At 42.5% G+C, this 27208-nt stretch overlaps 1 protein-coding gene across 1 annotated transcript; it reads left to right on the top strand.

Annotated features, from left to right (window-relative positions):
• Positions 1-726: 726 nt before the first annotated feature.
• T265_04566 (hypothetical protein) lies at positions 727-25898 on the top strand (the record flags this gene model as incomplete). Its single annotated transcript, XM_009169341.1, has 11 exons — positions 727-858; positions 893-1047; positions 1088-1104; positions 2746-2801; positions 4174-4247; positions 5976-6030; positions 7941-8350; positions 13180-13336; positions 19933-20039; positions 22974-23175; positions 25722-25898. The coding sequence occupies 11 exons, from the start codon at positions 727-729 to the stop codon at positions 25896-25898; spliced, it is 1542 nt and encodes a 513-aa protein (XP_009167605.1).
• Between the last annotated feature and the right edge of the window lie 1310 nt (positions 25899-27208).

Genomic DNA, 27208 nt, shown 5'->3' with positions numbered 1-27208 from the left:
CAGTACGACAAAACTAGGTGAGTGGGTTATATGTCGCGCATGCCGAGATGTCACCTACCGAGAATGGTGCCGTTTTCCGTGCCCAATTTGCTGTGGCAAAAACCCAGATGTGGACAGAACTTGACACGGCAGAAGGGGTTAAAGGATATTACTAAATGTTTGTGCGCCATTTGTTCTGTTCGCTCTCCAGAATTGGATCGACGTAACACTCTTCTACTGGCTGAAATCACTTAACATTATGGTAGCTAATCGAAGTCAGTGTCTTTCATGCTGTCAAGCTCTGTCCAGGTTGTCTGCTTGAGTGTTTGAGATTTAGGCATTTCGGATGTTTTTTTGCGCCGTCCCTAATTTGCCCTTCCTATTCCATTTTCTTCTTTACATAATAAAGCTATTTTAAATGCATTGACATGGTATTAAAAAGCCATTGTTTTCGTGTAGCGTTACCTCCAATGATGATGATCACCATGTAATGTGTCTGTCAACTGGTGATGTTTTTGCTGTGATTCCAGCCCACGTGGACTGGTCGTTTGTTTTTCGTTACCACGTCAGTTTTGACTGGGTTTCCATTGCCTATTTAACTACGCGTAAAATTTTTTGAACACGTTTCAGCCTTTTGTCTACAACTCATGAACAGGATGTTTTGTTCATTCCCGGTGAAAATTTGTGCAAAAGAAGACTAATGTGCAAGGTCACACTCTTTTGTGACCTGCATGAATCTGCAACAAAATGGAACCGTCTAACCTACCTACGTTGTTCTGGGAGCTAGTTGAACGTCGCCTGCGTTCCAGTGACCATTATGAGGCTCGACTACTAGTGGGAAACGACTTGATAGAACAGACGTATGAACTGAAGACTGAGGTATCTCATCTAAACCACGTTGCTATTTTCACAGATTGCTTCATTTATTGCGCTCATGAAAGATGGACGGGTGATTAATCAAGCGTTCCAAGTTTCATTTCCAAAGTTTTCCCATGTGGCAGGAATCGAATCCCACTTGGATAAGTTTATCTGTTTCTATCAGAAAGAGCATCATTTTCATTCTGAAAAGTAGGCTAATGTGATTCAGTGCTCTTCTATTACAATACAGAGGAACTGATGACGATGGTAAGTGGTTGATTTTGTTCCAGCGGAGATATGCTGCTGTCGTATCACTGTGGTATTATTACTTGGATCAAATTGATGAAGTAGCTAAACTTTTCTATGTAAATGCAAGTGTTTTTAGTGCCTTCCTGATGCTTTTATGTTGTTTCATTTACCTGAAACAAACTCCGAAGTACCACCGATTAGCTACTGAATTTACTGTTTAAATTCTATCAACACCAAAGTTGGTACGGTGCTCCAATGCGATTCAGGTCTGCGAATTACTGGATACCCGCTGTGTTAGTTACAAACACCTCGTGGTACCGACAGCATGAACTATTCAGCTAGACACTTTGGGTAACAGCTGACACCACAAATGCAGTTACCATGGCTTTGTGACCATGTTCTGCAGCATCTTTAGCTACAATCAGGAAGCAACAAAAAGATTCCGTCCGGAAAGTCCAGTCATAACAGTCCAACCCGAGGCCCGCCTAATCTCTGTTGCGTCCTTCTCCCAAGTAACATGTAAACCTCGCAGTTTATACCTCTTTAATTATGTATGGGCGGCTTACGCCCATTCGAAGAACTTATTTGTGGTAAAGAGTGATAAGCAATGGAATTTTAAACTGTCGTTGGTCAGTTTATCTGACCAAACCGATGGCATAGATCGTTCATCCATTTAATTTTGGGTTTGTTTTCGCTTCATTTTAACTTTTTGGTTCACGAGGACGGAAGTGACATCCAACTGACTAGGATTGCCCCAAAAACGATTGAATTTGCTTGTATACGGAGTAATTATGCTATTAGTACCTTTTATTTAAGCCAGATTTGTGCACATGTTATGAGAATGGTGGGCAATGGGCGATCTGAAAGCTTCAGGGGGATTGTCGAGAAATATACTTATGTGCAAATCAATTTGGTTATCACGGGAGTTTTCAACAACCTTGTGAGTAGTTTCATTCAAAGGAACTCTTCACATTCCATTATTAAAGCCTGCCCGTTTCTACTAGGAGGCATACGACTATCCAACAAATTTATCCAAGTGAACAGCGTTACCAGAATCCGATTGCAGACCTATTAAGCAATGCCAGGCTACATTGCCAGCACCAAATTCGGAATGCTAGCATTCACAGAACACACGCAGTCATCATTCCGAGTACTTAAAAGCATGACAAACGTTCCCCTCAAGTTGTGTGAATGGTGTCAACGACCTCATAAGTAACTGCGATACCGATATATATATATATATATAACAAAAGTGTCTCACGAATCCCAGTTTTCGTTGGTGGATGATGGCCAAATCATATTATCGTAAATAACATGGTTGTAGGGAATTGTGTTTATGGTCAGTTGAACAAGTAAGACTTATGGTCTTTGGAGGAAGATGGAAACAGTCTATCAAATTCAACTAGCAAAACAAATAGATGGGAACATTACAGCTGCCGCACGCCTTTGTAATGGTTGAAAGCGCACTTCCTACCTGAAGATGTATGATATCGTCCCGTGTCCTTTTGATGAATTCACATGTCGTATTTATTCATATGCAGTGCCCAGCCTTTATTGTTTAACGCGACAGCGTACCAGATTCAGTGGGTATTTTACCATGTGTTTGTGCAAACTTGGTATGTTTTTAAATCACTGATAAAATCATTTCTGTTATTCCAGATGATTCCCCTTGCGTTACAGAGGACTCTTTCAGTATCCTATCCGAAACACGGCAAGTATATTTGTTCTTCCATACCCTCTGCTTTACGGTGTGCAAATGCTACGGAAGCTAGGCTGAAGAACTAAAAGCTGGGAGAACTCCGTCTTAACTACCTTAGTTCGTTAGTTGTCCATACCCACGGAAGTGTCAGTTTTGCTGGGTGAAGACAATCATTCCTGCAAAACAAACTGGACTGCGGTAACGCATATGGAAATATAGAGTAGTCTTCCCTTAAGAAGGACCATCCTCTAACCAACGACATTTCACTCCTTTCTTCGGGGACAACCTAAAACTGATACATTCCGAAAGACCACTTTCCAACCTCCTGTAAAATCCGCTCTTTTTCCTGCGAAGAGCAATCTTCCCTAGCAATAAAATTCAGCGTAAAAAATCATGTTTTGGGTGGCGTTAAATTTAGACACTAAATAAGCTTATTTAGGCCTGTCTTCAACTTAGTCGGGGTTTCTAAACACGCCTTACGTCTATTTGAGTCTTAGAACTAAAGCAGAGTCTCGAAAATGGGAACTCCAAACACAGATTGTTGTCCTGAAGGGGACGTAGTGGCATTTTCCGTCATACAGGATTAGACGGAAAGATCAGAGTATAATTTGGAGGCCTACTGAAATGCAAAAATAATGAAAACAATGATTGACAACTATCTTCGAGGAATGCACTCATTTGCAAATCAATTTGGTTTTCACGAGAGACTCAACTGAATCTCTCGTTTATGATATTCTACAACTGAATGTGCTGCGCACAGGCCGCCTCATGTTTCAGCTGGCACGATATTCGAGGTATCGCAGTATATTTTCATAAAGGAAACTACTCACAAGATTGCTGAAAACTCGTTGACAGCCCACGACCGGTTTCGCCCTTCTTGGGGCTCATCAGGTAGGCACAGTCCCCAAGTTTCCGTCAACTTTATGTTCTACTTGAACCCAATTGGACTGTTTTTGAGAAATACACTCATTTGCAAATCAATTTGGTTTTCACAAGAGACTCAACTGAATCTCTCGTTTATGATATTCTACAACTGAATGTGCTGCGCACAGGCCGCCTCATGTTTCAGCTGGCACGATATTCGAGGTATCGCAGTATATTTTCATAAAGGAAACTACTCACAAGATTGCTGAAAACTCGTTGACAGCCCACGACCGGTTTCGCCCTTCTTGGGGCTCATCAGGTAGGCACAGTCCCCAAGTTTCCGTCAACTTTATGTTCTACTTGAACCCAATTGGACTGTTTTTGAGAAATACACTCATTTGCAAATCAATTTGGTTTTCACAAGAGACTCAACTGAATCTCTCGTTTATGGTATTCTACAAGTGAATGTGCTGCACACAGCCCAATTTGGGTTCAAGTAGAACATGAGGTTGACGGAAACTTAGGGACTGCGCCTACCTGATGAGCCCGAAAAAGGGCGAAAGCGGTCGTGGGCTGTCAACGAGTTTTCAGCAACCTTGTGAGTAGTTTCCTTTGTGAAAAACCTTGCGAATAGTTTTTTTCATGAAAAGATTTATAACCATGTTTACAATGAAAATCCCAGCAGTTAGTCAGATATACGCTTTTGGTGCACAGCTATTGTGCAACTCTAGGGAGATATCAAATTGAGGTGGTGTCAAAATGGTTAAAGCTGGACAGGGACAATCGGTAAACTCGGGTTGGTTTCGAACCTCCAACATTTCATCCACTGGTTTCGCAGCCATACGGCCACGTTGATCTCCTGCCGGGTTGTGGGTACTCGATAATGCTTACGTCAACGAAAAGTCAATAAATCTCGCAGATCGACTGCATTGTACATTCATTCCATTCATGGGGCACTTGAAAACCCAGTAAGCATTTTGATAAACAGCTGACTGTCAGTTGCTTAAATGATCACGATAGTAAAAATACGGCGATCCACAAAGAGAGACCACATCTTGCAATTAAGATCAACCCACTCCCATCTTGTATTATTATCACTGAAGTCTGGGCCTCTTTAAGGACCACTTCCCCAAAAAGACCACTCTCGATGTCCTCATCGCACAAAAAACAATGACCGGGACGTGAAATTCGTACACTAAGCTTTTACGCATGCTCACACCGATCAATTGTCTGGACAATGGCATGCACGTAACATCGTTCCTTTTAACTAACTGAGGACCCTATAATACGACGTTCATTTGTATATTAAGATGCATCCGTGTGAAACAGCACAATTTTTCACTTACCCACTTCAAAGTACCGACCAAAAGTGGTCTATCCTGCAAATCGGTCTCCCCTGGGGAAGTATACTACTGAGATACGCCCCGTAGGCCGAAAATGGGTTTTGACGATTGGTCTCTTCAACTGGTAGCTTCTCTAGGGATCGATGGATGAAATGTCATAACCTTGACTTTAACATCTGATGATTACTATAACGCAGAACCTTGAACCAGAATATCTTTTATGATGCCACATGTATCAGACATTTATTATACTTGAAGTCACCAAGTACCTCAAGAGTCCTTACCAGGTGTCTTAGATCCAAATGTTTGGATAGGAGATAAAAACTGAGGTTGGGATCGATATTGCCTGAATGGCATTGTCGTTATTGTAGTGTCGGTTATTCAAAACAGCGGAGTTTCATATAGCGTGTGTTGTCAGTTTATTAGACATCTTCATGATGAGCTCCAAGAAGAACGAAGCCAGTGGTAGGCTGCTTAAGTTTTTAGTAGCCTTATCAAGACGATCAACTTCAACCCCTCAAATATTGTGCCAATTGAAAATGCGCAAGTCTCTGCACAACGCATTCAGTTGAAGGCAATCGTAAACGAAAGATTCTGTGAGTTCTCCTGTTTATCAAGGCAATTTGAAAACGAGTGACCTCGTCAGTGGTGAATTCATCATTGCCCTATTCACGATGAAATTCACTTTCCATATTCCCTGTCGAAAAATTTATGTGCGATGAGCTGGGATTGAATTCTACAAAATAACATTTTCCAGCAGGACACGAACTCACGACTCAAAATAATTCCCCATCGAATATTACCGTTCACTCAACGAGCATCTGTTTTTGCTCCAAAAGAGATAAAAATAATGACCGTTACTTTCAAGTCCAGTCACTTCTCTCCTTAGAGATCCGACACAATCTGCTTGTCACTCGAAATAAATATCTGTACAGTCTTTTTGTATTAGAAGTCCTCTAATGTTTTCCTGTATTTTTTTCTAGGGTGGTGCTTCAAGAGGAAGTCAAAGCATTGATGGAGTATCTAAATAAATTACAGGTACACGTCTCATGACTTCCTTTTTAAACAATATCGGCATTCTCGGTGCTTTGTTTTGTTGTTATTCCGTCCAAAAGTCGTGCGTTCTGTACCTATGTATTGACACCTTTGCCTGGATGAGCTTAGCTGTGCTCCGGTTACCGCCCAACTGGCGTTATGTTTAACGAGTGTACTGGACTTGGACCATTTGAGAATTCGAGCATCGATACTGATTGGGTTTCCTGTATACAATCTACATCAATTTTGTCTGGTATCACGACTACCTCGAATGGTTACATACTGTTACACAAGTGTGTGCAACCAAATTTACAAGTAAGAGATTAGTTCTCATAGGATTTGTTGCAAACAACTGCGATGCCGGCCTCAATGCATTAGTGACGGAAAAAAAATTTACCAGCCAGGGACACCAGAGCTCCATGTTGAACACATGAGTGCAAAAATTACAGAAGAAATCGCAGTAAATAAAACCACCTTTTAACCTTCACTTCAAGCTTTTCGATCGGGGCTATAGGGTTCGAAATCCTATGGGGATTTATCACGAAAATCATGAACAACTAGCGGTAGGGCAACATATACATGAAAATGGAGTTTCTATACCTAGTCCTGATTGCTGGAACAACTAGACACCATCACCTACTACCTAACCGATAGCGTCAGTGAGCAACCTCAAATATCAAACAGAATACTAGATTAGGTAACTTATCACCAGCTGACACCGCCTCAGAATCATGCATCAGTCTAATGGATAGGTAGACTCGGAGGTAGGCAGTCGAATGCACAAGAACCGAAGTCACATTGTGAGTAGTAAAGTGAACTGATGAAGCCTCATGGTAATTCTGGGATCAACAGCTCTCAGAAAAAGCAGGCCGGAAGAATACGAGTGCCCGGAAAGTGAAAGGGAACAACTTCGGAGGCAAGAAGTGACAGCAAACCGCCGAATAGTAGGTAGCAATCTGAGACAGCCTAATGATGAAGTTGGGCACCGATACACTGAAACAGATTGCTTTCCACCAAGCCAGGAAAGTGAACAATTGGTCAGCAGGACTTGGGGATACACCTCAATTTTCCTCCGGAAGCATCGACTCATCAATGAATTGCGTGCAGTAAACGGGTGTCTGTGGATTGCTTCACAGTTCCGAATCCTGACTAGTGACTAAGNCCTCAATTTTCTCCGGAAGCATCGACTCATCAATGAATTGCGTGCAGTAAACGGGTGTCTGTGGATTGCTTCACAGTTCCGAATCCTGACTAGTGACTAAGAGCTAAAATGTCCTATTGGCCGGCTTCTTGCTGTAGTATGATCCAGTGATTAGTAGTAACCGCAGTCAGCTAAGGGGATTAATCGAAGAGTGGGGCAGATCAGAGGACAGGTTCTCGTGGGGCACAACTCAATAGCAATCTCGTCATCTCATGAGTTTATCTGCCTCCTATTTACTTAGTCTTGCTAAGTGGCTGGTTCATCGGTCAGTCTGTGATAAAAAGTGAAAAACCAGTAGATCTTGAAATCCATTTTCAGTGCGATCCAAAGTATTTTGGAGGAGCTTTTCCAAATATTGATTAAACGGTCGATCTCTAATTTACGCTTGTTTCTCACTGCCGTGCAAACAGAAATTTTATTTTAGCAACTCCTATCATAAAGAAGTTGATGGACCTAACGCTCCCTTATCACAAGTGTTCTGCTTGCACCTCCAGACATTCAGTCAGACTACTTAGGCGGCATGCGGAAATAAGTTGGACGAAAATCCTAGTAAAGACCGACCCAGTTAATGCTAGTCAGGTTTGAGTTTGATAATTTACTCAGTGCATATTTTGAGAGACTGGCTTACTCTTTTTACACTACCGATTTCGCCACCCATTTGTATCATTCGCAAATCATTTAAATCGAGATGATTCTCTTTTGTCCTTTGAAGGAATCTTTGTTGGTAAATTTCGCTCATCCGGCTGAACCTGAAGGGGATTGTGCGCTTGGTAAAAGTAAAGAAGCTCCAGTCCTTGTAATTCAACACGGAGATTGCAAAGCAGAACATCGAGAAATTCGGAAGGAAAGGAAGAGCAAACGACGCACTTCACGTACAGCCGGGCAAGCGGTAGAAGTGTCAAGCGCTTCATCGATTTCCAATTCCTCGGCGAACTCATCAGCCTCTGTGTCTCCAAGATCAGTTGTTGATGTTAAGTTAAAAACCCCTTCAACACCATCCAGTATCAGCGCTGACTCGGACATTTCTGCATCGTATCGACACAGGACAAAGGAAACACTAAGTGCAAGTTCTCGGACTCTGTGTCAGAATGGATCTCCAGGGCTATCGCCAAGAACCAGGAGGTAGGTACATTTTACACAAAGGGATCACTATTTTATCTCCACCAAAGTTTTGACAACCACACTTACAGACAAGAGACGTTAATTAACACTCAACACTGCTCTAGTCCGATAATCTGAAGAGGACTTATTGACTGGTTCTCCGTCTATCTCATAACCTGGCCTATTTGGTGACCTGCTCACTTGGCTTGATTAGGCTTTTTTGTCAAAAGCGAAACGTTTCCCAAATAAAAAAACTACCGATTGTTTACCAAGCTCCTCTGAAACAATGCCAACCACTGTTCACTGGGGTGATAAAGAAGATGTTTTAGGAGAGGACTGAGGACGTCTCAGCATACAAATCCATGGGCCGGCACTTTACGGCATCGAGTGGATCATGATATCGCTAACCATAGTAGACCAAGTTGAACGTGGTATGAAGTTTGATAATTTCCCCTAAACTACCGATGTTTACCAAGCTCCTCTGAAACAATGCCAACCACTGTTCACTGGGGTGATAAAGAAGATGTTTTAGGAGAGGACTGAGGACGTCTCAGCATACAAATCCATGGGCCGGCACTTTACGGCATCGAGTGGATCATGATATCGCTAACCATAGTAGACCAAGTTGAACGTGGTATGAAGTTTGATAATTTCCCCTAACTGTTCTTCTAATGCTATTGAATGCTACTATGAATTCTTCAGATATAACCCTCTAACATTTTCAGTGATTAAGAACAACGAGTAAAAACAGTGAGCAAGGCACCCATAGAACAGGGAGATGAAAAGGACACTTTATTCATCGTGTTCACCAAGTAACAAACGTGCGGAACTCAAAGTGTCAGATGATGAGAGATTAAATCAGTTGGTGCTGAGTATTTTCCACATTTGATTCGCCAACAGGATGGCACAAACCAGTCTATCTATCCATCCTTTAGTCCAACGTACACGACAACAGTGCCTGTATTCGACCATCACGATTACCCGTCAATCGTCCTTCAATTTCTGAGTGGGATTTTCACGAAATCATAAGAAGCACACGGCTCGGTGGCACGCCCACTGAGCCCCATATCCACCAGTTTGTATCTTGCCTAAGAATGAAACGGTTTATTGTTTTTGTGGCTCGTGGTGATAGATGTGTCGTGAGTTTGTCTTAGGTCGTAACAACATCCGTCTGTGATATCCTGACAAAACGTTTTTTTCAAAAACTGGATCACAAGGCTAAGAGAAAAGTAAATAAATCGAAATTTACGAATTCGTATCCACGATTGTGTTTTTAATTGAAACAGGGCTAATATGAGTAAGATCAACGAAATTTTTCCATGAGTTGTTCTACGAAGTGGGTCTTGTGGCACTTTACCTTATCAAGCATAATGGCCGCCAAATACAAATACAAATATACCTTGTCTGCGATTCCGGATAACTCGGTGAGGCTTGAAATTTTGGGTCTTCCAAATAATCCGACGTCATAATAACTGTGCACTACTCAAACTTAGCAGTTGGCTTCTTGGAGAACCCACTATATAGGAAGCAGTATTTTGCATTTCCCTTAAAAAGCTCCCTCGGAAAAGCAGGTATTTTTTATCAGAAGCCAGCTCTTCCCGAAAATTCCCCTACGATTTGGCGACAAAATCAGTGAGGAAGCAGGCTTCCATATTGAATCACGAAGGCTTTTATGTTGATAGCCATTTGGTGAGGTTGAATCTTTGAAATGAATGTTTGTGTAGTAAGCGTTTTCAGAGGAATCGCAGTTACGGTATGTTTCATTGGATGACCGATGGGTTTTGAGTTGAGTTACAACTGGGAATTCGACCAGAGGCGAGAACCATCACCCTGCATCGGAATCAGCAGAAGCAACAGCTGCAATAAATGTGGCTTCTGATGGTGAGAATGCCACATGCACCCTTTCATATGTTCGTATTGTTATTTTATAGTCATTGATAGCTTGCATTTCTAATGACGCGCTACGTCCGTGACTTTTTTTTATCACGGTGAAGTGAATGCCACTTGAATCAACACCATGTAGTTTGGAAGAAGATACTCCAGGGGTAAAATTCCTACTGTCAATATCTGTTGCATTGTTTTCCAAACAGCTTTTCATGTGGTGGGGATGATGCATGATCCATTATCAGATAAATTTGGGATTGAGAATTGTCTTCGTGAGCGCTCAAACATCTTTGACCTCCCCAGCCTTACACACCTTTTTCCACGTTGTATTCTGCCTACTAACCGAAATATCAGTAACTGACTTGTATTACAATAAACCGTGCCATAATTGTATTCAATTTCTTCCCGAGATCAGATCACCATCACAATCCCGGATCTCGCCAGCAAAATCTGGCGTCATCTTTCCGCCACTGGTAAAAAACAAAAACCCTATGGTTAATGACAGCAGTCTCAATGGTACACAAAAGCACAACAGTTTGTTCCCCATTCGGATCAGCCAAGGATCAGACGTGACCGGTCGGTTTAACTCGGCCCAAAGGTTTCGGCAGATGGTTTTACAAACTCGACAACATCTTGCTTCATCGAGAACTTCCGGGTCCGAACAGCCACAGAAATGACGCAGATGCGGATAGTTTGGAGAGGATTCTGACAGACCAACGGTCGTTAAATTTGTACGAAACCCCTCGCGCTACTGTAAACAGTATGCATACATCCTCCCTCTTATCGGATTTATTCCGCATACCCTGGTTTGGAAAGATTTGACTCAATGTGGCGTTATGTTTTCAAATTGCCTAGATTGCATAATATGTATATGAGCTATTCTGGGAGTACTGGTCGGTTTACTTTGTGATGCCGAACTTCATCATTTGATCGTTTTACTGATGGACAACTTGGTTTTAAAAATGAATATGGTGTGATATCAAGAGGAAGTTTGTAAATACTTAAAATGTTGGGCAATTGTGCTTTGGATAGAATTTAATATAAGTAAGGGTGCTGCACCGTTATCCTTCCTTTTGCATTACACTGCTGAGTGAAATCAGCTACTTTAAGGGAACTGATTACGATTTTTTAAAATTCCTTTATCTCTTGACAAGAGATGGTTGGACGATTAGACTCACAGTTTACTTTATTAGTACCCAACCTGATCAGTCTGGTTCATTTGGGATCACGATGGAAAGAGCTTGTGTATCTCTGTTAGTTTTTGCGTTTTTGCTCCATACGCATTACCGTTTTCAGCATTGCAGTTGGTAGTTGCATGCGGAAATAACTATCAGTTTCGCCTTTAAAAAATTAGAATTCAGTGAACACAACGGCTGTATGTGATACTGGTATAAGTGCTTTGAGATTTTTTGCCTTCAACTTTCTTAAACCATTCTGTATTATATTAGTTCTCCGTAACAGATAATACCCTTTGGTTCCGGTTGCTTCATTGAGGTTGACCGTTTGGGAGAAACTTCCAAAGTGCTATTGGGTTCAAATTTTCGAAACAAGCAATGAGATATATTTAGCGATAAGTGATAACTGTTCGCTTCTCGAACAGTTCCAGGGAAGTCAGCTCCGTACATCGACTGTCAGATCAGCCATTACTGATCAGGTGTGTGCTGTTGTGATCTTGAGGGGAAAACATCCTGAAATATTCATTATTAGTTCGAATGAATCCAAGGGCAATTTTTGCAATCCAAGTTTAGGCGAAGAATGCCGCAATCAAGAGATTTATTCGTTTATTCATTTTCCCTTCATATCATAATATGCAGGCAATGCAATACTGCCTCCCTCTAACGTATCTTCTTGTACTGGTCCTCATGACTACGACTACCACAGGTACCACCAAATGAGACTATTTTTTAGTCCATAATACAACCCACTTTCGAATGCGATCAAATTCCTTCGGTTTATGTGGGGTCAGAGCAGTAACGGAGAACAGTATGTTCAACATTATTAACTGACTACCGGAGCAATGCAGCCGTTCACAGCTCAGCCAGCATCCCTTGCACGGACGCCTGAATTACCGGCAGATGGCGAGGAATATACTAAATGGCGAGGAATACTAAATGGAGCATTCACAAGGTCGCAAGTATTGAGCGTACATCACATAAGCCCCAGTGGACACTCGTCGATAATTGAAGTAATGTTCACACTCGGCTCATACACCAAGCCAAGTGATGTCTCGACAGATAAACGCTCTTCCGAGCATATACTTTACAGAAAGTTGGGTGACCCTTGTAGTTTTCGCTTGTCAATCTAAACAGTCTTGTGTCACCCATGTGATGACTTACCCAGTCAATTCTGATATTCAGGTTGATATGCACGGATCAGTAAACCATGCTTCCAGGTTGTAGCACTCCCCCCCCCCTCATGGCAATGTTCAAACAACTTTAGATGGGACGTGATAAGCTTCGGCCTAATTGCTGTCAAAACGTGACACTGCCTTTGAATATACTGAAGTGAATTTCAGGTTAAAAGAGGTAAACGCTCTTTTTGGGGGGGGCGATTTTTATCGCGCCTCGAGGGGTTTCTGCTTTTTAGGGTTACACTATGTGGAAGCTTTCTCGGTTCACTGAAATCATTCCCTCCGAGGCAGACTAGTGCATGTTGTCGGGATGACTGGACAGTATTCATTTTTATTCCTACTTCATTCTACTTCAATCAAGGCACTATATTTGCTGAGATGATGTAGATTTTCGGTAGCGAACGAGCCTTTGACCTTGTCGTCAATTGATGGCGGTTGTTTACGATTATCCACAGTACAACCAATCAACATGATATTCATGTCTCGAAAGATGGAGTTCATGGGCGCATTGTTTATCATTTACCAAACTACAGTTGTCCCTCATTTACAAACTAATTTGGTTTTTCGAGAGACTCATCTGGAACCCAGCTGAATCTCTCGTTTCTGATGTTCTCAGGCAACTGAATGTGCTGCACCAGGCCGCCTTATGTTTCAGTTGCTACGATATTCGAGATATCGCGATACACGTATATCTTTGTAATGTACTACTCATATGGTTGCTGATAATCCGTCGACAGCCCACGAATGGTTTCGCCCTTTTTGGGGCTCATCAGGTAGGCGCAGTCCCCGGGTTTCCGTCAACCGTATATTCTACTTGAAACCAAATTGCACGAAATTAGCGAATATACACTCATTTGCAAACTAATTTGGTTTTTCGAGGGGCTCACCTGGAACCCAGCTGAATCTCTCGTTTGTGATGTTCTCAGGCAACTGAATGTGCTGCACCAGGCCGCCTTATGTTTCAGTTGCTACGATATTCGAGATATCGCGATACACGTATATCTTTGTAATGTACTACTCATATGGTTGCTGATAATCCGTCGACAGCCCACGAATGGTTTCGCCCTTTTTGGGGCTCATCAGGTAGGCGCAGTCCCCGGGTTTCCGTCAACCGTATATTCTACTTGAAACCAAATTGCACGAAATTAGCGAATATACACTCATTTGCAAACTAATTTGGTTTTTCGAGGGGCTCACCTGGAACCCAGCTGAATCTCTCGTTTGTGATGTTCTCAGGCAACTGAATGTGCTGCACCAGGCCGCCTGAGAACATCACAAACGAGAGATTCAGCTGGGTTCCAGGTGAGTCTTTCGAAAAACCAAATTAGTTTGCAAATAAGCATATATTTGCTAATTTCGTGCAATTTGGTTTCAAGTAGAATATAAGGTTGACGGAAACCCGGGGACTGCGCCTACCTGATGAGCCCCAAAAAGGGTGAAACCATTCGTGGACTGTCTACGGATTTTCAGCAACCTTATGAGTAGTACATTACAGAGATATACAGTTGTCCCTCTCTGCGCGGACCATCTTCAAGAAAGACTACATTTTTTGGTCTCTGGAAGCTTAATTCACTAGTTATAAGGGGACCAGATAGGGCTCTATCTTAGCGGTACTGGCCTCAGTCGACTGACAATTCTGCTACAGCTTTCTTTATCAAGATCTGTGTATATGCTCACGATTTGGACGGGAACTTGATTACAGAGTTTTGATGGAACGCCAATGACCAAGCGGGCTTGAACAAAAATCGTGGAACACTAAAAAGAGAAAACTTAACACAGCTTCAATCTACTCCTAAAGCAGGCTGTCTTAAATCCTCCACTAGAAGAAAACCCGCCTCAGATGAAGTTATGAGTGTGGCGAAATGAATTCAGCCCCCCAGAATGTCGACTCTCCTAGAATTAAGAAAACCCACACCGTGTAAGCCAACTGTCAATATTTATGTGTGTACTTCCGCAATTACCATGACTGGTCCCGTGCTTTGCCTATTTTCCCCGAGGGTCTACTTGCGCCGTGTTATACGTATAAAGGTAAAGGCTGAAAGGTTTGGCAAAAGCCCTCCACAGCAGCCGTCGATCAAAAACGTTCACTCCAGGATGAAAAACACTCTGTGTCTGACTAAAAGCTACCCCATTTTTCCTCCTGACTTTAGGAAGGGAAAGGATATTCCTTTAGAGTCAAGGCGAAATTACCGTGACTGTCTTTTTTGGAACTGCGCGACACCATACTGTAGGGATGGATACAAAAATTTGACAAAACCATTCAGAAGCAGACGTTTTAGTGGAATAGTAGCTGTGGGGAGTTTCACTCCATTCCCAAAAAAGGCCTTCTTATGCTGCAAATAATTTGGCTTGTTCAAGGGGAACCTTGTGAACTAGCTGTTTGTGCATTGATTTCACACTACTTATGTGCGGCACCGAACCAAACGAAAAGGGAAATTTTATTTATCTGAAAGGGTGTGCACTGAAGCTTCTTGGTAGGGATACCCATCGGATGGACCAACATTTCCCTGGGTGTGGAGTGTCTCTTCTTCAGGAAATTCGCAAATATACGTCCAAACATCAAATAGCAATAAAACTGTCCTAGGCCCACTAAATCCGATTTAGCTCAAGGGCATGTGAAGTGGTTTTTTAAGCATGTAGGCAGAACGTTGTACCTAACTTGTAGATGACCACGCATACACAGATGCCATATTTAGATTCAGTTTTTCATCAACAGAACAAGCCCAGGAACATCGGCATGATACAAAGTTGTCTGTTTAATGCGCAATTAATAAACACTGGGTGGTTCATTTGATATCAGAACAACAATGTAAGAGTACAATTTACGCGTGAACTAGTTCATCTGCTGGTTAGTGATTTGGAATGAATAACGTGCGCATGTCGGGCCGAAAAGGTTTATCACTGGCGATGAAGCGCGTCCATGAGAAGAGTCTCCTGACCTCTGTTTCTTGTCCGATTCAAGGTAGCCCCCACTCCTATGAGAGTCTCAACAATAAGCCCATGGAAAATTGAAAAATATCCCTGAATAAGAACTGCTCCCCAAAACTTAGAAGTTTCGGTGTACTTCATTGGTCTTTAATTTAGTTAATGGGATACTTCAGAGTATGCAATGTCCGAAGAGGTTTCTCGGTCTAATGGTGTGAGCTCCTGTTCTTCAGAAACGTGTATCCGGAATTGATCTTATCGAAATTCCCATTCAGAACGACAGAAGAGCTCCAAAATATTTGTGATATGTAACGAAATTGCTTAGAAATTTATGGTTTTAGTAAATCTATGTATAGACACCAGAAGGACTAGTAATTACCCATCACTAGATTTGCACCAAGGAATGACGACATGGTATACCTCGAATAATCGCTGTACTGACTGCGCGAAAACTGCTCCGTTAGTACCGTCACTTTTCGGAGCCGTTTTTGATTGCTTTTCTTCCGAAAGGCTGTTTCGAGCTAGCGGAATTCTGGTCTAGTTACTCCTGACGCTATCGCACTGCAATCTTCAAAGTTGGGTCAACATGTTTGCCGCGTACGTGCCAAATCACCCAACTGTTGAAAATCACAGCCCATTATATTGTCTTTGTACACATCTACCTATGACCAGTAGCCACCGGTATGCATACTGACGTACACCAATGGTTTCACCCTCGTCGTTTTGCGGACAGGTGGAACCAAATGGTGGGCGCATCTAACGAGTCCCGTGTGTGACTGAAACGGTACGTGTGAAGAGGACCAAGTTCTCGTCACCGATGATGACATTCTCCGTCGTTCCATGTTAAGTTGGAGTGCTGTTTTTTGCCCGTTCACTCGAGATCACGCAGCTGGATGAAAAAAGAAATCTAATCACAAAGTTGTGATGATGTTGAAAAACAAATGGTTTCACAAATGGTCTGTCACTTCACTGGAGGCCTGGATGTGTGTGTGTGTGTATGTGTGCATGCTGGTGTGAATTCGGGAGACTAGCCGACAATTGTGCACAATTGTAATGTTACCAAATTCTGAGTTTAGAAGATTGTTGAAAGGAGGGTGTAGATATTACCTGATCGAGCGCATAAGCGTGCGAATATAGGTATTTTCGGTGGGATTTGATGGGAGCTCACCTACAACCTTACAAGTGCGACCACAAGGAACTAGCTGAATAAAGCATAAGCGCTCTGCCGCTTTTGATTATTGGTCATGGCTACTGTCTGGCAAAGTAATTAACGGAACAAACCAGTCACTCGTCGTCAACATCTGTGGATTCCGGTAATATTATAGGACGGAGGACATGTGCCCGCTTTGACTAGTAAAAATGGAATGCTCGTTTTTATCATAGTGTAGTCGTTAAGTGAATACATGCTATTATCGAGAAATACACTCATTTGCAAAATGCTATTATAATACACTCATTTGCAAATCAATTTGGTTCTCACGAGAGATTCAACTGAATCTGCCGTTTATGATATTCTACAACTGAAGTGAAGGCACATAGGCCGCCTCATGTTTACGACTTACAAGGACTAAAAACATGGTTCGCATTTTCTAGAGATACACCCATTTGCAAATCAATTTGGTTTTCACGGGAGATTCAACTGAAACACGAGGCGGCCTGTGTGCGGCAACATTCAGTTAAGAATATCATAAACGAGAGATTCAGTTGAGTCTCTCGTGAAGAACAAAGTGATCTGCAAATGAATGTATTTCTCGAAAAGAGTCCAATTTGGGTTCAAGCAGTACATAAGGTTGAAGGAGACTCAGTGACTGCGTCTACCTGATGATCCCCAAGAAGGGCAAAACCGGTCGTGGGCTGTCGAAGAGTTTTCAGCAACCTTGTGAGTAGTTTCCTCTATGAGAACATGCTATTATCGTATTTTTGAGTGGGCTAAAATCAGTCTCTCCATTCGGTTCCTGAACTCGGTTATTCCGGGCGTCTTGTTATGAGGACAACACTTATGTTGGTGAATGGGACGAGCGATATCGTGTTACTTGGCCTTAAGTGGCAGAAAATGCGCTGCCTAATGTCAAAGTTTTATGTAAATGCTCCATTTACATGTCACTGCACCAATTTTCTGGATGTATGAGCTGAGTACGACATTGACGCCAATCCAGTGGGTGAAAATTGCGATAACCACACAGTGCTTGTAATGTCTTCGAATGAGCACGCTTTGCTCTCAGGCCACCAGTTAACCGCGTACATCACCCGGGTACTTTGCTTTCGGTGGCGAGAAATGCTTCACTCACCCGTCACCTATAAAGCGTAAACTCAGGTCTGGGTTTGGAGCAAACAACCATCATCGCATCGATGATCTGAATACATGGCTGAATACGACCACAGCTGTCAAAAAACTCATCCCGGGCCTCGCTGTAATAATGGGCTCGTGAATTATTCCTAGTAAACGACCTTGTTCATACGCTCACGATGACTTGCATCTCCGAAGAAGAACATCGTACAGACCTGATCGACTCAAAGAGAAAAATTAATCGTAATATCACACACCTTGGTGTTAGCTGAAAATGAAGAGAATCCAACGAACCTGATACTCCGGAATAACTTGTTAGGAGGCTTATAATCGGCTATCGTGTATTGTCAAAGGTACTGTCAAACTTCTAATTGGACTGGTGAATAAAATCTTGAAAAGCCGGTTAATACTCGACACACAATATTCCTATCGGTCATTCAGATAAGGGATTTTCAAGGGCATTGTTTTGTTTGGGAAGAGACAGTTTTATCCTCTTTTCCGAAATCGATAGTGATTATTGCGTTTTTTCGAGTTTGTTGGGCTGACGTGTAGACATAATCACTTCAGCTTTTTACTGTTTACAACACATTCTGTCAATAATGAGAAACCTAAGCAAATCACACTAGTGGCTGACGCTGTACACACGCGCACCTCACTCAGATGAGGTTAATTGCAACTGAAAATAGGCATCGTTTGTGGGTTGACCAAAGGGTAGTGTAACAGAACATTCTTCGAAAGGAGACTCAGTGACTGCGTCTACCTGATGATCCCCAAGAAGGGCAAAACCGGTCGTGGGCTGTCGAAGAGTTTTCAGCAACCTTGTGAGTAGTTTCCTCTATGAGAACATGCTATCATCGTATTTTTGAGTGGGCTAAAATCAGCCTCTCCATTCGGTTCCTGAACTCGGTTATTCCGGGCGTCTTGTTATGAGGACAACACTTATGTCGGTGAATGGGACGAGCGATATCGTGTTACTTGGCCTTAAGTGGCAGAAAATGCGCTGCCTAATGTCAAAGTTTTATGTAAATGCTCCATTTACATGTCACTGCACCAATTTTCTGGATGTATGAGCTGAGTACGACATTGACGCCAATCCAGTGGGTGAAAATTGCGATAACCACACAGTGCTTGTAATGTCTTCGAATGAGCACGCTTTGCTCTCAGGCCACCAGTTAACCGCGTACATCACCCGGGTACTTTGCTTTCGGTGGCGAGAAATGCTTCACTCACCCGTCACCTATAAAGCGTAAACTCAGGTCTGGGTTTGGAGCAAACAACCATCATCGCATCGATGATCTGAATACATGGCTGAATACGACCACAGCTGTCAAAAAACTCATCCCGGGCCTCGCTGTAATAATGGGCTCGTGAATTATTCCTAGTAAACGACCTTGTTCATACGCTCACGATGACTTGCATCTCCGAAGAAGAACATCGTACAGACCTGATCGACTCAAAGAGAAAAATTAATCGTAATATCACACACCTTGGTGTTAGCTGAAAATGAAGAGAATCCAACGAACCTGATACTCCGGAATAACTTGTTAGGAGGCTTATAATCGGCTATCGTGTATTGTCAAAGGTACTGTCAAACTTCTAATTGGACTGGTGAATAAAATCTTGAAAAGCCGGTTAATACTCGACACACAATATTCCTATCGGTCATTCAGATAAGGGATTTTCAAGGGCATTGTTTTGTTTGGGAAGAGACAGTTTTATCCTCTTTTCCGAAATCGATAGTGATTATTGCGTTTTTTCGAGTTTGTTGGGCTGACGTGTAGACATAATCACTTCAGCTTTTTACTGTTTACAACACATTCTGTCAATAATGAGAAACCTAAGCAAATCACACTAGTGGCTGACGCTGTACACACGCGCACCTCACTCAGATGAGGTTAATTGCAACTGAAAATAGGCATCGTTTGTGGGTTGACCAAAGGGTAGTGTAACAGAACATTCTTCGAAGAATATTTGTTGCATTCAGTAGAATGTACCATCCCATCTATACCCAAAGACTTGCTTGTTGTTGAACGCTACTGTCTATAGGCTTATTTTTCATTTTTGGTACAGATTTCATAGAAGCCCAGCCTTGCACGGCCTGTTACAGACATAGTTCAAACAAACTATGTAGACTTCTGATGTTTTCTTCTTGGCTAGAGCACCACAGATTTATCAGACCGACACTTGAAACTTCGTTCACTTCTACCCAATAGGTGCATGAACCGACTGATAGCAGTACCAAGACCGTACACACAAATGAAAAGGTAAATTTATGAGGGTTTCGCGGGTTGCGAAATATTCCTTATTCCCCATAGCTCTTTTGGGTGCCAAGACACCAATACCTAGAGTAATCACATCGAATTATTGACGCTATTCATTACAAAGAGAAATTTTTGACGTCATATCCAGTGGTAGTGAATACGACAACAATGATATGGAAACCTTGAGGAGTCCCCGTTAATCATTTCCGAAACCCTACTTTCCCTAATTTCCGAAATCCTACTTATAATTCATTATTCTGTTGATGCTGCATGCTCCCCCTATGCCTCTAATGGACTCATAAAATAGGGGTGACTAACCGATATGGTTTTTGGACCTAGACGAATACACTAGCCCTCTGTCACTTGTCTGTTTTGCCCACCTGTCTACATGGACCGTTTGGGTGAACAAGTCAACATAATTCTAATCACCACGTGAAATCATCGCTCGTGGTGGTTTTTGTTCACAGTTGTTAGTTACTCCGACTTTACTCCGAATTATTTTCCATTGTCCAACTACAAATCGGTCGATACGAATCTTACAACGCACTTTTTCCAGTAACATGCGAAACACGGGAAAAAAGGCTTTCCACTTTTCAATATGATCAAATCTACCTTTGGAAATACTTTATTAGGGACTGGTGACCCAGTTATCCCACAACAAGTATCAACTTGCATGGTTTATTAGGGTGGAGTGACGATATATAAAACTTGTATGTAGATTGATTTACGCAGACACGTGTCCAAACCAAGTTTTTGTAAACGAAGATGTTCAAACACCGTATGACCTTGGACAGTACGATTAGGTTAAGTAACTACCCAACACGTTTACGGACCATCGGTGATGAGTCCTGCATTAAAATTTGCTCAGGCTACTAAGACCTGCTAACGCTACAAGCTGGTGGGACCCAACGATTTTTTAGTAGTGCTTCTTAACCATTTTACACTACAGTGAAGAAAGTAGAAAAAAGAAGAACAAACCACCGGGACTGACCTAACTGGAAGCACGCAAGCTTTGAAAAGTTTTATTGGACTTTTAAGTGGCAAAGTAGCGCGAAATCCTCTGTTGCGTTAAACACAGGCAAATGCTCAAGCAGGAATTCAGGAGGATGGAGATTAGGGAACTAGGTTTACCTGATGTGTCTCAGCTAGCGGAACGTTCGTAGTTTTAATGGACCCGATGAGTAGGATTGTATCAATCCTACCTGAATGACAGCGATGATATTTGAGGCCACCATTAGTCACTGGGAACCTAGAACAAGCCAAGCTGTATTGTGCCAATGTTTCAGAGCTTAACACATGTGCATTGGTAGTTTCACATATGATCGGTCAAAATGACATCCGCTGGAGGCCATCCAACTGATTCTACTCGGACCATTACATCTGAGGAGCACTCGTTGAGAAGTGCTGATATTTGTAATCATTTGAGATATCGCACCTTGACTGTCATAATATTGTGCATAGTCGTGGGCTTGTATAATGATGGGCACCAACAATCCAGTGTTCTGATGAACCAGGTGTCAGACGTCCACTGTGGCGTCCCCACAATGTCATCAGAAATTCAGAGTGAGTCCATGAAACTTTGTTATTGGGCAGGGTAAAAGCCAGCTAGCCTACCTCCGTCAACTTTTGAAGATCACTTTACGTGGAGTATAACTCTCAAACTACTCCAACGGTCCTATCTTTTATTTTCCAGCCAATCCAGATTCTCAGAGTAAACAGAAGTATAGCAGAATTGAAGTAGAGTGTCTAACTCCTCAGTAGATGTTCATCTATCTGACAGCTCAAGACGTCATCAATGAACAAAGAGCGGGTTACGGAGGATACTTCACTTGTGCTTAAAATCAAGTGTCACAAACGATGCAGCGATCATAGACAGAGTACCCTATTGAGAAATGGTTCCTTTTTGAAAAGTTCTCGGAAGTGTTTCTCAATAGTTACGACCTGGTGTGATCTCTTCGAAGAGATTCGGATTACCGTGGAATGCGTCAGATTTTAACTTTTCGCAGTGGCAACCTGCTTCTTTTAGGGTATCTGAAAATGATCTCTTATTTGTTTAGAGGTGTTTTCTAGCAGCCATCACAAAATAGGAAAAAACGACATCACATGCAGAAATCGTCTCATTAGCTGGTCGTCTCCTCTTTCCAGACTTACTTGTGGGAAGCGTTTGGAATCCGACTGTTCTGTGTTTCACTGATGCATTTCGTCCCTACTCAATTTAGAATCTTTGTTGTCTTGTATACCATATTGTGCTTGGATCGGTGATTTCTGAAGCTCCTCGCATTTAGGGACATTAATGAACACCAAATCAATGTGATGGACAGTATGAACTAGTTTGGTTTCTTGGTTAAACACGAAAATAAGACGGAGACAAGTTGTTGCAAAAAGAACAGATTTTCCAGCTGACTGATCGGAGGTCACTTTCACACCACATGACGGAAGTGCTCCCAAAAGCACCTATTGAAAGAACAATCAAAACAAACAGTCTTAGTAAACAAATAGTCGGGGTTGGGCGCGTGGGCATGTTTGAAGCAGCTGGAATCGTGTTTTGCGATACACGCACCCTGCTTGACATCATCCTGTCCCCACGAATTGTGCTGTACGCCCCCATGCCTGCAGCGTGTGCGTTTTTATCGTGACCTGTCCCCTTAGACCACCTGTGGTTCAATCGTCGAATGTCATTCACTTCTTCCTGATAGGGCACACCTCAGTCACCTCCCGTAGTGCAGCAAGTGACACTTTACTACTAAGCTTGAGTCAATTGCTCTCGACGAGCATCTAAAATCTACTCGGTCCACTTGCCTCAATGCTCCCATTCCTGCAGCTGTCAATTATGACCAAATCCGAAGAGTGATAGCAGCTGTAGAGACCGATTGATGCCACACAGAGTGAAGCTGAATAATCCGCCCCAACTTTAAGCAACTTTTGCGACTGTTCAAGCCATAACACAACCAGTGGCAGTACACGGCAAATGAACTATCGTTCTGAGCTATCTAGATTTCATATTCTGCAATACAGAGCATATCAACATGAAACCCAATCCAACCATATGTTCAAACAAAAAAGAAAATTATGGAAAACCTGGCTTATTCCAGGAATACCCAACCATACAGCGAATTCCACTCATAATAAGGCTTATCAGGTAGGTGCTGAGGGTCTGTCCATCCAAGTCCGGTATATAACTGATTTGCCATCGAATTTCATGCCTGCTGCTTGGGTGGCTCCAAAGTGATCGTATCGTACAGAGACAGCGGCATTGAGGCATCCCCAGAATTCAAGACCCTCTATCAAGTGCTCGTAGTAATTCGTTGCCTTACTCTTTTTGGCCAGCGCATCACCATCAGCAAGTAGTATTTCTTGTTTCCAGCCGCATTAAGGATGGGACTAGTTGCCGACCGTAGGACCGGGTCGTTAAATTTCATCGAGTTTCTGGGCTGACTCGACTTCTGCCCTTTTTTAATCATGATACTTCGAGTCCGTATACCGCTGAACCTCCTCGATGTCCGGGCTTGTAACTTTTCGATAAACCGATGGCGAACTGTGCTCATTTGCAACTTGATTTGGTCTGAACAGGAAACACGACTGAATGAGGCTGAATCCCTCGTTCCCAAAATTCTTCAACTGAATTTTCCGCAAAAAGACACATCACGTTCCAAATGAGAAGGTATTCCAGATATCGCAGCACAGTTACAAGAAGGAATACTACTCATGTGATTGTTAAAAATTCTTTGACAGCTCACGAATTGTTTCTTTCTTCATGGGGTGCTTAGCATGTGTCCGTTACCCATATGAAGATCGGTTCAGCCAATATGGAGTTCTAAAACTGGATTAGATAACCGGATAACCAATCTTATTGAGTAGTAGATTTTTAACAACTGTCGTCATTTAATAAACCAATCAAACGCTAGCACCACTATCTTCTCGTGCATGCTGGTTCTGTCTTCCAAGTCAGCTAAGATGGCAGTACGGCGTTCTCCAACTAAGCCGGGCTGGTTCTCCACCTGTGAAACTATTCCTGGGTCACCGTAACCCATGATGACATCTTTCAGCGGGAAACAATCGCAACGAAGTAAAGTGGAAGCAGGAAATTGTGCTTGAGCAATACAGTGAAACCGCTCGACGGTATGCACATATAAAATCGCCATTTCCTCCTAAGTTTCTTTCAGGGCCGGATTTGTCCAATCAGCGTTAAGAACCTTGAAAAGTTAAATTCCATGTTAATTGTAACGGCATCGAGGATGTTACTCAATTCCTCAATTTTCTTGCATTTAAAACTTCACCCTAAAAATCTAATTCTTCTCATGGATAATCGCCGATTCATATCACCAACTATAGACAGAGCCATTGAAGCAACCCATTTTCAGCGGTCCCCCCGTCGTGCTTTTTACTGTCCTAACTGTTATTCCTATGGGCTACACAGCGGGATTTTTTAAATTCAAACACATACTATTATCTCCAAAACATGGAAAAGCAGGAGGTAGGCACTCAAGCCCAATCAGTTCGCTTCAGTAACTGAACTAGTCAAGGTAATCGCATATAAGAGTGCAGCTCGTATTACTTTTCAAAGATTGATTAATATGGTTTTGAAACTCGGTCAAGTAGATGGATAGGCTTTCCCTGTGAGTTTATTGCCGTCGTGATTTTTCCCGTCCAAACGATTATTCCTGTGTGTCATATTGTGATTTTTAATCTGGACACATAATGTCATCTCCAAATTCTTCTCATCCTGAAGCTATATGCAGTTATTTTATCGTAAACGGATGGTTGAACAATTCGAATATTCCAAAGATTTCCTGTTACCTAGAATTTATGCCATTTGCAAAAGTATGCACAGAAAAGTAGACGATACGGTCCTAGGCTAATTCGGTTTGATCTCTTGTTCCATTGGGCCACTTCAGTGGGAACTGGAGGGGTCTTGAAACAAACTAGTCTGCGCCCATCATATGCTTCAGTCGATCACTACAACCCAGGTTGTCAGGTCACATAACCGTAAGTTGAGGAGATGTTGCTGCTAGGTATCAGATTGTGGCAGTTTAAAGCGAATTCAACCACTTGCTATAATAATCAGTCTTCCATGAAAGTTTTTAATCTGCCACAGAAACCAGACGATGATCATTGCCTGTACTGGCCGTGTACTTCACAGATGTGAATGGACGTCTTTGCATGTCTTGGCTAACATGTGATTCCAAGAGAAAACATGGAAAGGCAAGAAGGAGGCACTAAAGCCCAATCTATTCTCTTCAGCAACGGAACTAGCCAATTGTATGTCCGAGTTTGGCTCGTAATACTACTCAAAGATCGATCAATAGGGTTTTGAAACTCGGTCAAGCAGATAGATGGGATTTCCTTGTGAGTCTATCGATGAAATACCCTGCTTACAAATGACCTCACGTGAAGAAGTCTAGTTTGGCGATACGGCGAAAGAGGGGCCACTGACCTAGATGGGAGCAATCGTTTGGAGCCTGACGGACATGATTCGGTATGCATCAGCGCCACCAATTTAAGAGTACAAGTTGCCTGGAGTCACGCAGCTGCACAAGGCCTTCAATAAATTAGTCAAATGAAATAAAGTACATGCACTCTAATCCTCGCAGAAACGTGCAGCCCAATTTTTTTACATTAACGAAAAGTCTGTGTGCATTTTTCGATGAGTGTATATTCATTGACATTTTTGTTCAGCGAGCATAGGTGTTGTCAAAGATCAGACTGAACATTCTCGGTACAAATTCAAATCGACCTCCTTTATTGCCTGGTAACGTAGCTATGAATAGTCTTCTGTACTTGGATGGCAAATTGCACCTGATTCGCATGATATGCGCCACAGGAGACCTCGCGAACGACAGTGATATCCCGCTGGGGATTTGATGGTGCTTTCTGATGCAAAAGCCTCCTTAATCGAGTGAATCATACTGACTGTCAATTCTTTTCGACCCTGACTCATTACATCTTTCGCATGATTCCGTGCCGTGTGCTGAATCAATAATCGTGGAAGTTATAGAACTGAATCTCACTAACCACACTGCATCTCTCTTTTAAATAGTCATACAGGTGTTGAGGACGTCGCCATGATTGCCTGAAACCAAATAATGAATTCTGGAATCACCACATTACTACTTTTCAGCTGTAACACCTCTTCGGTGCCCAGCTGCCATACCACCAGAATGAAGCACAAGAGTTGCTCAAGCCTAGATAGAGAAAGTCAAGAGGTGGGGGTCGGGTTCGAACCACGGACCTTCCGGTTAGTAAATTCGCGCTCTAACCATTGAGCTATCTCGCCCCTAATCATTACATTATATAAGAGGAACAATCCTGAGGGCAGTTTCGAACAGTTGCGATAAAGCATACTTTACTAACTGGAGTTTCAGTAATGAAAATGTTGTTTTGTTGACTGCAATCATCTAAACCTCGATTTTTGAGATGGCGTAGAGATGAAATGGCTGTGCAGCTCATGACTGTATGTTGGCAGTGATATTTCCAAGGAGTCCAGCTTTATACAAGAGCACAATTAGCGTCCTCTAACAATACCATTTGCTCAAAAGCCTAACCACAAAGCAGCGGTGGTGGACAATGACTGCCAGTCTAGTCTACATTTTCAAGGAACAACTCACCAACCATGTTCCAACCCCTAGCACGGAGGACCATCAGATTGTCAGTCAAACGCCTACCCCTTGACCAGGTTGGTGTGACAGGCTCTGTGAGCGTCACACATACACTCCCCAGTGCAACTTGCTGGATTATGAAGGTGCACAAACCGTCACACCGCGGTAGGATCAAATCTGTCGATGACATAAGTGTGCAAAGATCACATCAGAGCATGACAACGGAAAAAACGAATAAACTTTTGAGCAGTGTTCCCTAGGATCAAATCTGTCGATGACATAAGTGTGCAAAGATCACATCAGAGCATGACAACGGAAAAAACGAATAAACTTTTGAGCAGTGTTCCCAAATGCCAAGAAGACAACTACATCAGATTCACAATACAAAAGCCTACAATGGAGACCAGCACTTGGTTACCTCCGGGTAGTGGTAACGCACACTAACTTATGCCTGAGTGCGTACGAATATTGATGGTCATAATCGATCACTGTCATAAATAAAACGACGTTTTACATGTCTTCACATAGTTGTAACATCTGATAAATCAGTTGTACTATTTTGAAAGCTGCATATAG

The sequence above is a fragment of the Opisthorchis viverrini genome (genome assembly GCF_000715545.1).
Source record: "Opisthorchis viverrini unplaced genomic scaffold opera_v5_77, whole genome shotgun sequence".
Lineage (NCBI taxonomy): Eukaryota > Metazoa > Platyhelminthes > Trematoda > Opisthorchiida > Opisthorchiidae > Opisthorchis > Opisthorchis viverrini.
The sequence above is the reverse complement of the archived record's forward strand: the minus strand, read 5'-3'. Positions and strand labels throughout refer to the sequence as shown.